This window comes from Bubalus kerabau, chromosome 14 (genome assembly GCF_029407905.1).
Source record: "Bubalus kerabau isolate K-KA32 ecotype Philippines breed swamp buffalo chromosome 14, PCC_UOA_SB_1v2, whole genome shotgun sequence".
Taxonomy (NCBI): domain Eukaryota; kingdom Metazoa; phylum Chordata; class Mammalia; order Artiodactyla; family Bovidae; genus Bubalus; species Bubalus kerabau.
In genome coordinates, this window is record NC_073637.1 from 2,673,620 (window position 1) to 2,683,697 (window position 10,078).

General features: G+C 59.4%; 1 protein-coding gene across 4 annotated transcripts; it reads left to right on the plus strand.

Annotated features, from left to right (window-relative positions):
• The first annotated feature begins 1,584 nt into the window (after positions 1-1,584).
• SLC39A4 (solute carrier family 39 member 4) lies at positions 1,585-6,127 on the plus strand. Of its 4 annotated transcripts, XM_055546797.1 has the most exons (12): positions 1,589-1,904; positions 2,352-2,636; positions 3,027-3,222; positions 3,322-3,464; positions 3,557-3,728; positions 4,080-4,252; positions 4,364-4,501; positions 4,580-4,708; positions 4,888-4,942; positions 5,072-5,224; positions 5,582-5,769; positions 5,854-6,127. In XM_055546797.1, exons 1-12 carry the CDS (start codon positions 1,704-1,706, stop codon positions 5,980-5,982), a joined length of 1,962 nt encoding a protein of 653 aa, XP_055402772.1. In that variant the 5' UTR covers positions 1,589-1,703; the 3' UTR covers positions 5,983-6,127. The 4 variants fall into 4 exon arrangements, with proteins under 4 accessions (XP_055402773.1, XP_055402772.1, XP_055402774.1 ...); XM_055546798.1 differs by lacking the exon at positions 5,072-5,224 and having other exon boundaries at positions 1,585-1,904; XM_055546799.1 differs by lacking the exon at positions 2,352-2,636 and having other exon boundaries at positions 1,590-1,904.
• Positions 6,128-10,078: the final 3,951 nt, after the last annotated feature.

Consider the following 10,078-nt stretch of genomic DNA (forward strand, 5'->3'; position numbering starts at 1 on the left):
GCCTTAAATCAGAAAATGGTGGATAAGTTTTTAAAGGTTTGCGTAGAGGGGGAGGGGGCTCGCCAGGGCGCCCGGCTGCAGCGTCCTGTAAGCCCTCTCCTTCCTCAGGAGGCAGAGCACAGTCTCCCTCCTTTTCTTCGTCAATGGCAGAAAATATGATCTGCTCAGAAGGTGGAGACCCAGCACCCACCGCCATAGCCTCCCCCATAGGCTGTCTAACAGCCTCATGACGGGGGTCCAGGACATTTCTAATCATATTCCACAGAGCAAAAGCATCTACAGGAAACCTTTCTGGCCCATACAAAGTATAAAACAAACGTAGAAATTTAGACAGTCTTCCTGTGCTTTCTTTAATGCCTCTATGGGCTAACATGTGAAGTAATATTTCAATAAACATTTGTCTATTCTTAGATGCAGAGAAACCCATTCTTCTAGAGAATATTCTTATTCATTCTGTACACTCCTCACCCTGCCTAAACTGCAGAGGGGTGCCGGCCACCCACAGGTACAATCCTAACGCCCCGCGTTACAATCTCAAATTACCTTCCCTTCAGTGTCCCCTGTTCTGGGCGCCATTTGCCGGAGTCCAGCTCCAGCAGCCAGGGATTCAACCTGAAGGGGTGGGCGGTGTCAGCGAGAGAAACTGAGGCAGCCTCTCATTTTTCTTGGACTGCCTGTTCATTTCAAGCTTATGATTCTCTTTTATACTTTTACAAAAGCATTAGGTCAGAGGTTTGATATTTTTAGTTCCCATTGACCCAGATTTATTTTTCTCAAAAAATCATTGTTGCCCCTCAAAAGGAGTTCCTTCCTCAGCGCTTCTCTTATCTACTTTTTCTCATGTGTCCTTGTGAATACACTGTAACTCATGCTAATGTCTGGGCTGCATACCACATTCCTCAGTTTATTTCTTATCTTTTTAAGCCCTGTTTGCCTCTAGTGTCCTAAGCTCACTATTTCTTAGAAAGGGCTTCTAGCTAATACTACCTCTAAAGTCCCTAATTTCTATAAGCTATAGTAGAATATGCTAACATTACAGCAATCCTTGTATCTTTAGCCTCTAACTATTTTAATTATTCCTAAGCCCTAAATTCAGCAAACTCCTTTGCCAGAAACACTTTTCTCACAAATGGCCTTCGGATAGCAATCCCTCCCATGGCCTCAAGCTGCGGCCTGTGTGCTCACCCTGGAACACTTTTTTGTAAAAGTCCTTGAACAAATGTCAGTGATTAACTTTATGAATTATTCTTTGAGCACCGCTGCAGAAGGCTTTATGCCTTCTTATGCTCCTCTCAAAAACAATAAGCACCTTAATATTCTCTTCAGTCAACTCAGCCAAGGAAAGGAAGAAACAAGTCAGAATCACAAAGCCTAACTCCTTCATTCCGGGTCCATACCTACGGAACAAAGGGAGGGGGTTTAGGGCCGTGCCTCCATTTTGTCAGTAATGCCTAATGTGGCTCCTGACCCCGGCCTCACCCTGGGGCAGCAGCCCCAGGCTCAGGGAGGACTGCCACTGGAATGGTTAACCTGCGGCAACGCCTTGGCAGCCAATCACAGGGCCCCGCAGGAAATACCTGGAGAGCCTCGCTGGGCGAGAGGTACTGGCCCAGCCCCAGTCCAGCATCAGGCAGCCCCTGCGCCCCGCAGCCACCCAGGCGAGCTCGGCCTACCCCGAGCTCAAGGTACCGGGCGGCTGCAGCATGGCGCTCCTGGGCCTGCCCGGACTGGGGCCGCTGCTGGCTGTGCTGGCCGCGCTAGCGGCGTCGGGGACGACGACCCATCCTGCTCATCTGCTGACCCTGCTGTCCTCGGGCCAGGGCGCTCTGGACCGCGTGGCGCTGGGCGGCCTGTTAAATACACTGGCGGCCCGTGTGCACTGTGCCGACGGGCCGTGTGGAAAGGTAACACCCCCAACCGACGGGTCCTCCGGCCCCAGCCCAAGCCCGCCGCTCCACCCTGAGGCCGAGGCTGGCTGCAAAGGGCCCGGGCAAACTCCAGGAGGCGGGCCGCGTGGCAGCCTGACTCCGGGCCCTGCCCGCAGGCCCAAGCCCACTCTCCTCAGCTCCCTTTCAGAGCCCCCTGAGCTCCCTGGGGAGGGGGCAGGGTACGGCTCTGGGATCCCATGGCTGTCCCCCCACCCAGTCAGCGCCCCCCTCTCCCCACCCCCAAACTGATAATGGTTCCAGGCAGAAACCTCCCTAGGATGGGGGACCCTCAGTGGGTGTGCCTGCCTGTCACGGGGGATGGCGGGGGTCGGTGAGTGAGCCGACTGTGGAGGGCACCGGCGTGAGGGACAGGAGGGTGGCAGCCCTCGTGTGTGGCCCCCGCCTGTCCGTCTGTGCCAACAGTGCCTGTCTGTGGATGACGCCCTGGCTCTGGGCAGACCTGAGCAGCCCGGGGCCCCCTCGGGCCCGGCCCTGGAGCCCAGGCACATCGCCCGCCTCAGTGCCGCCGCCGCCCTCTACCTCAGCGACCCAGTGGGCACCTGCGCCGAGGTCCGGGCTGGCCGCTGGGCTGCCCGCGCCGACCAGCTCCTGGTCCTGCTCGAGAGCCCTCAGGCCCTGAGCCTGGCCCTGACCAGGCTGCTGCAGCAAATCCAGGCCCGCGCCGCTGGCCAGCCCGCTTCTCAGCAGGTGGGCGCCTGGGCCAGCTGCCCAGGGGCACTGGGGGAAGAGGGTCCGAGAGGGACTGAGAGAAGGGGGACCACTCGAGTGGCGCTGGGCCTCAGCACCTTTCTGGGTGCTCGGGGGAGCCTGGGCTGGGGGGGTCACAAGTGGACACTCACCACTGAGCCAGGCAGGGCTGCGGGCATTCCGACAGGGCCCTGATCCTTGACGGGGCTGAGAAAGCTCCCGGGGCTCCAAGGAAGAGCCCGGACGAGGCGGGGCTGGGACCAGCTGGGCAGGGAAGGGGACAGCTGTGGTGCCTGGGTTTCAGCAGAGTCCGGGGGCACCAGGGGCACCGGAGAGGGAGAGGCCAGTGTGGCCATGCTGCTTTAGACACTGAGGCTGGCTCCTCCCCAGGCCTGTGTGGACCTGCCTCAGCTGCTGGGGGAGGCGGCAGGAGTGGGGGCTCCCGGCAGCCCCGGCCCGGTGCTGGCTGCCCTGCTGGACCATGTCTGGAGCGGCGCCTGCTTCCACGCCCTGCCGACCCCCCAGTATTTCGTAGACTTCGTGTTCCGGCAGCACAGCAGCGAGAACCCCAACATCACCCTGGACGGTGAGGCCTGAGCTGGGCTAGAGGGCAGGGAGTGCCCTGAACCCCAGCATCTGCCCCCCGGGGAGTGCAGGGCTGGAGCAGATTTTCACCCTCTGCCAGAGCTGGCAGCCTTGATGGAGCGCCTGGGGCTGGGCGGAGCGACGGAGCCCCACGACAGCCACAGTGACCACAGTCCTCTGGGAAAGGGCCAGGGCCCCGTGCCCCTTGCCGCCCCCAACAGCAGCGCCAGCGTGTGGGACACGGTGAGCCGTCCGTGTGCCCGAGTCCCGGAGAGAGGTGGGGGCCCATGGACTGCTCAGGGCCCTGAACACCAGATCTGTCACCCCCACCCCAGCTGTGCCTGAGTGCTCAAGACATCATGGCTGTGTACGGAATGTCTGAGCAGGCCGGGGTGACGCCGGACGACTGGGCCCGACTGAGCCCCGCTCTGCTCCAGCAGCAACTGAGCGGGGCCTGCAGCCCTCAGCCCACGCTCCCCACCCAGGATCAGCTCAGCCAGGCTGAGAGTGAGTGTCCACCCTACTGCCTAGCTGCGCCCTGGTGGTGCCCAAGGGGCTGGCAGCATGGAGATGGAACCAAACAGGGAGGAGAAAGTAGCCGCTGGGCTGCAGAGAGCCGGGGCCAGGGCTGGCAGACCAGGCAGCGGGGTGGAGGGGCAACAGGGAAGGGGGTGCTGCGAGGGAAGAGGATGGGGGCTTGAGGCCAGGGGCCAGCAGGAAGCCGAGGCCAGGATTGCACCCGAGTGCCTGCAACCTTGTGGGGGGCTCCTGCTCCTCCCAGACTCGGTCTGGATGCCCCTCCCGAGAAAGCAAAGGGCCACAGTTGGGAGGGAGGCGCTCACTGTCCTCCCTGTCCAGGGTACCTGTACGGCTCCCTGGCCACGCTGCTGATCTGCCTGTGCTCCCTCCTCGGGCTCCTGCTCCTCAGCTGTGCCAGCTGCAGCACCACCTCCCACTACGTCATCCAGGCCTTCCTGAGCATGGCTGTGGGCGCGCTCACTGGCGACGCCCTCCTGCACTTGATGCCTAAGGTTGCCCCAGCCTGCCAGAGCCCTCCCTGACCCCTAATCTCTACCCGCCTGTCTGGGAGGAGGAAGTCCCAAGGCACCCAGTCCAGTGTCCTCTGCCCACCCCCCCACCAGGTGCTGGGGCTGCACGCCCATGACGGGGAGGACCATGGCTTCCAGCCCACCTGGCACCTCCTAGCTGTGCTGGGCGGGCTCTATGCCTTCTTCCTTTTCGAGAGCCTCTTCAACCTCTTGCTGCCCCTGGACCCCGAGGTCAGGTGCTTGGGGGCTGGACGTGGTGTGGGGAGGGGTGGCGGAGGCACGGTGGATCCTGAGCCTCCGTCCCCGCAGGACCCAAAGGATGGGGCCTGCAACCATGGCCACAGTCACGGCGGCCACAGCCATGGCGTGTCCCTGCAGCTGGCACCCAGCGACCTCCGGCAGCCCAAGCAGCTCCATGAGGGCTCTCGCGCAGACCTGGTGAGCCCGCTCTGCCCGGCGTCAACTCCCCTGGCAGAGCCCTGTCTGTGGTCCCAGTCACCTCTCCAGGGCTTCCGCCCCTGGCCTGATTTGGGGACTTGGCTCCACGCGCGCCTCCTCACCTTCCCGCCCTGAGCCTAATCTACACGGCCCGCCCACCAACTTGGTCTCCCCTCCAGGTGGCGGAGGAGAGCCCCGAGCTGCTGAGCCCGGAGCCCCGGAGACTGAGCCCAGGTGAGCCCTGAGGGAGGCCCTGGAGCGTTGGGGGTCAGGGTCTCGGTGCGCGGAGCAGGCACCGGGACTGGGAGGGGAGCGGAGGAACCGGCCGGGGCAAACGCGCACCCACGCCCGCCGCGCCCGCAGGGCTGAGACTGCTGCCCTACGTGATCACTTTGGGCGACGCCGTGCACAACTTCGCCGACGGGTTGGCCGTGGGCGCCGCCTTTCTGTCCTCCTGGAAGTCGGGGCTGGCCACCTCGCTGGCCGTGTTCTGCCACGAGGTGCCGCACGAGCTGGGTGAGCCTTGTGGGGTTCCCGCCTGCCGGAGGCGGGGCCTGCCCGCAGCTGGGGTCTGGGTGTGGCTGGTCGACCGCGTAGTTGGGCGGTACTATCGGGGAGTGGGCGCGGCCCTTGACCTGACCCCAGCCCCGCCCGCGACTCATGGCTCAAGACAGTAAAGAATCCGCCTGCAGTGCTGGAGACCAGGGTTCGATCCCTGGGTCGGGAAGATCCCCCGGAGAAGGGACTGGCAACCACTCCAGTACTCTTGCCTGGAGAATCCCGTGGACAGAGGGGCCTGGGGGGCTACGGTCCATGGGGTCTCACGAATCGGACACGACGAAGCAACTAAACCACCCCCACCGCCCGCCCCAGGGGACTTCGCGGCCCTGCTGCACGCGGGGCTGTCGGTGCGCCGCGCGCTGCTCCTGAACGTGGCCTCGGCGCTCACGGCCTTCATCGGCCTCTACGTTGCGCTCGCGGCCGGCGTAGGCGAAGACGGCGAGACATGGATCCTGGCGGTGGCCGCCGGCCTCTTCCTCTACGTGGCGCTCTGCGACATGGTCAGAGCCGGGCGGGCCGGGGCTGCCCTGGGCGGGCGCAGGGCGGGCGCTCTGAGCCGGCCCTGACTCAGGCCCCGTCCTCAGCTCCCGGCCATGCTGAACGTCCGCGACCGGCGGCCCTGGCTCCTCTTCCTGCTCCACAACGTTGGCCTGCTGGGCGGCTGGACCGTCCTGCTGCTGCTGTCGCTGTATGAGGATAACATCGCCTTCTGAGAGCTTGTGCCCCCCCGCCCCTCTCCCCTTGGCTCTGGCTCCTGACCCTGGGCTCTCGCAGCCCTTCAGACGCGCCGTCTCCCTGAGCGCCCCAGCCTCACCCCGCGCCCTGCTTCCCAGCTTCAATAAATGCTCTTGACTTGGAGCCCGGCCTGCTCGCTTCATCTCACCTCCCCAGGAGAGGAGGGTTTCCCACCAAGAAACGTCGACAGGTGGGGGGTCCTCTCCCCACAGCAGTGCCTGGTGCCTGATGGGGAATCGGGACAGTTGAGCTCAGAGCCCTCCAAGAAACCAGCCTCAGACCCGCATCTGTGATTCATGTGAAGCGAAGCCCAGAGAAGTGGGTCCGGGGCTCAGGCAGCGGCCCTCCTTCTCCGCTTCCTGCCCACCTGCCGCGGCTCTTCCCAGGGCGGAGCTGCTTCAGTGCCTCTGGCTCTCTCCACCCTGCGCCCCTTTCTCCCTCAGACAGACACATCGCACATTGTTAGGGCGTGTACCACGTGCCAGGCTTGAGGGTTCTGTGGTCACTGAGCTGTTTAGCCGTCACAGTTGCCCTGTGATGGGAGGGCTGTGACTGCCTGTCTGACTCGGATGGGGAGGGCCCATGTCCTGGCCATGGCCCCCGCTTTGCCCACTCCCTCCTCTAGCACGTCCTCGGGGTGGCTCTGGCTAGTTGATTTGGGTTTTTTCTGATTTTACTTAGTTTTGGTGTGCTGGGTCTTCGCTGCTGCTCAGGCTTTCTGTAGTTGCGGAAATCGTGGGCCACACCCCAGTTGCGGTGTGTGTGCTTCTCATTGTGATGGATTTTCTTGTTGAGAAGTATGGGCTCTGGGACACTTGAGCTTCAGTATTTGCAGCACGTGGGCTCAGTCTTTGCGGCTCCCGGGCTCTAGAACACAGGCTTAATAGTTGCGGCCCATGGGGTTAGTAGCTCTGCAGCATGTGGGATCTTCCTGGATCCGGGATCCAACCCATGTCTCCTGCATTGGCAGGCAGATTCTTTGCCACTGGGCCACCAGGGAAGCCCTGGCTCCAGTTTTGTTTTTTTTTTTTAAAGACTTTTTTTTCATGCTCTCAGAACTTTATTAGGTGGAGTTTGGGCAAAAGAGAGAAAACCTCTGAGACAGTCACCCACCTGGTTCAGCACAAGCAGAACAGAGAAACCTTTGGTTGGAGATGTGCTCTCACTGGGATGAAAATATCTCTGGTTTTTAAATGGAGAGATGACTGGCTGAATATCTCTGGGCACAAATTCAGATTATTTTAAATATTTAACAAATATTTTAACAGATATTTTAAAAATTTTCCACCAGAAGAAGGCAAGTCTCTGAGGACAAGACCAGACCAGAAGCAGAAGCCCCAGCCCATATGGAGACAAACCAGTGCCACTTTTATGTTGGGTGAGGGGCAGGGGATATACCTCTGCTACTCCCAGATCAAGATTTGGAGGGAGGAGAACATGACAAATGACAAAAGGACCAGTTTCTCAAAAAGCGAGGGATAATGACACAGGGATGAAACTCAGATGCTGTTTTTACAAGGAAGCAAGATAAGTGAAGAGGAACTAAAAAGCCTCTTGATGAAAGGAGAGTGAAGAAGTTGGCTTAAAGCTCAACATTCAGAAAACTAAGATCATGGCATCTGGTCCCATCATTTCATGGGAAATAGATGGGGAAACAGTGAAAACAGTGTCAGACTTTATTTTTGGGGGCTCCAAAATCACTGCAGATGGTGATTGCAGGAATGAAATTAAAAGACGTGTACTCCTTGGAAGGAAAGTTATGAGCAACCTAGATAGCATATTCAAAAGCAGAGACATTACTTTGCCAACAAAGGTCCTTCTAGTCAAGGCTATGGTTTTTCCAGTGGTCATATATGGATGTGAGAGTTGGACTGTGAGGAAAGCTGAGCACCGAAGAATTGATGCTTTTGAATTGTGGTGTTGGAGAAGACTCTTAAGAGTCCCTTGGACTGCAAGAAGATCCAACCAGTCCATTCTAAAGGAGATCCGTCCTGAGTGTTCACTGGAAGGACTGATGTTGAAGCTGAAACTCCAATACTTTGGCCACCTTATGCGAAGAGTTAACTCATTGGAAAAGACCCTGATGCTGGGAGGGATTGGGGGCAGGAGGAGAAAGGGACGACAGGATGAGATGGCTGGATGGCATCACCGACTCAATGAACATGAGTTTGGGTAAACTCTGGAAGTTGGTGATGGACACGGAGGCCTGGCGTGCTGCGATTCATGGGGTCGCAAAGAGTCAGACACGACTGAGCGACTGAACTGAAGATAAGTTGTGACTCTTCATTGCTGTCTGACCCCACAGGGCGGCCTGCCGAGTCGAGTGAAGAGAGGTCTGCCTAGCTGCGCGTGATGGTCCTGGCTCATGGGCCCTTGAAACTACTTTAAAGCAGTCTCTTCAGACACAGCCCTCCAGGGGGCCATGTAGGGCTGAGGGGGAGGGGGCCTTATTTTGCTACAAGAGAAGGGGCTTGAGTGGGGAGAGTAGCAGCTACTCCTCCCTCCCCCACGACTTCTGTCACAAAAAAACACCTGTAAATGCATGACAGACAACAGTGAATCTGGGAGGCAGGCTCCCCACGGAGAGCCCGCTGACATGTGGACACATTTACAGGCCTCAGTAACTCGAGAAAGGGCTGCTTGTGTTCTCCCAGGCCCATGATAAGCCCAGCCCCAGTCCATCCCTCTCTTCAGGGTTCAATTTTGTTATGACTTTTAAAGGCGCTGGTGTGGTTCAGGGTCACACACCTGCCCAGGCACCCAAGTGACCCCTTGGTTCACAGCTCAAGTCTTGTCGCTGACATGACTAAGTGGGCAGCTCTGGATGCAACAAATACATACTTTGCTATTTTCTTGGCTTTGCCTATATTTTCTTACTTGTTTTATTTCTTAAGATTCCATTTCTTGCAATTCCTTGGCAGTCCAGTGGTTAGGGCTCCGAGCTTCCCCTCTGCACTGCAGAAGGCACAGTTTCCATCCTTTCATTCAGTTCAGTCGCTCAGTCGTGCCGGCTCTTTGCAACCCGGTGGATTGCAGCACGCCCGGCTTCCCTGTACGTCACTAACTCCCGGAGCTTGCTCAAACTCATATGCCTCAAGTTGGTGATGCCATCCAACCATCTCATCCTCTGTCGTCCCCTTCTCCTGCCTTCAGTCTTGCTCAGCATCAGGGTCTTTTCAAATGAGCCTGTTCTTCGCATCAGGTGGCCCAAGTATTGGAGTTTCAGCTTCAGCATCAGTCCTTCCAATGAATATTCAGGACTGATTTCCTTTAGGATAGGTTGGTTGATCTTGCAGTACAAGGGACTCTCAAGAGTCTTCTCCAACACCACAGTTCAAAAGCATCAATTCTTCCGCGCTCAGCTTTCTCTATTCGATCCTTAGGCAGGGAAATAAGATCCTGCAAGCCACAGGGCGGCCTGCCGAGCCGAGTGAAGAGAGGTCTGCCTAGCTGCGGGTTGTGGTCCTGGCTCATGGGCCCTTGAAGCGGGCAACTACCAGGCCTGGGGAGGGAGCAGTGGGCAAGACGGGCGAAAAGGTGTCCTCAGGGGAGGGGCTCGTAGAGGGACACTCCAGGGCCCCGCGTCGTGAGCTCGCCTTCTGGTGCTGGTGTCGCGGGGCGGGGAGGGTCGTCCTGCGGGGGCAACGCCGAGCAGGGACAGGACAAGACGCCTCCAGGAAGCTTTCCTGACCCCTGTGCTAGTCGGGCTCCGCCAGGCTTCCGGCAGCAGCCGGGGCTAATTCGGCGCGTGTTTGGCCCGGGGGTCTCTGCTCCCCCGGCCTCCACACTGCTGCCAGCATCCAGCAGGGTGCCTGAGACCTCGCCTCTTCTTGCGGGAGAGACCCTCTGCAGTGACCCCATTCTGGGATCCGGGGGGCGGGCAGGTCCTGACCAGCCAGCCCTGAGCCGCCCAGCCACCGTCCGGCTTCCAGCCTGCTCTGCATTCTCCGCAGTGAGACCCTGGATCTCCCGCGAGCTGGGTTTTCCGGGCGCTGTATGCGGAACCCGGGAGCGGAGCCGCGAGGCTGCCCCCGGCCGCCAGGGGCCGCTGCGTCCCCCGTGCCTCTGTGGCAC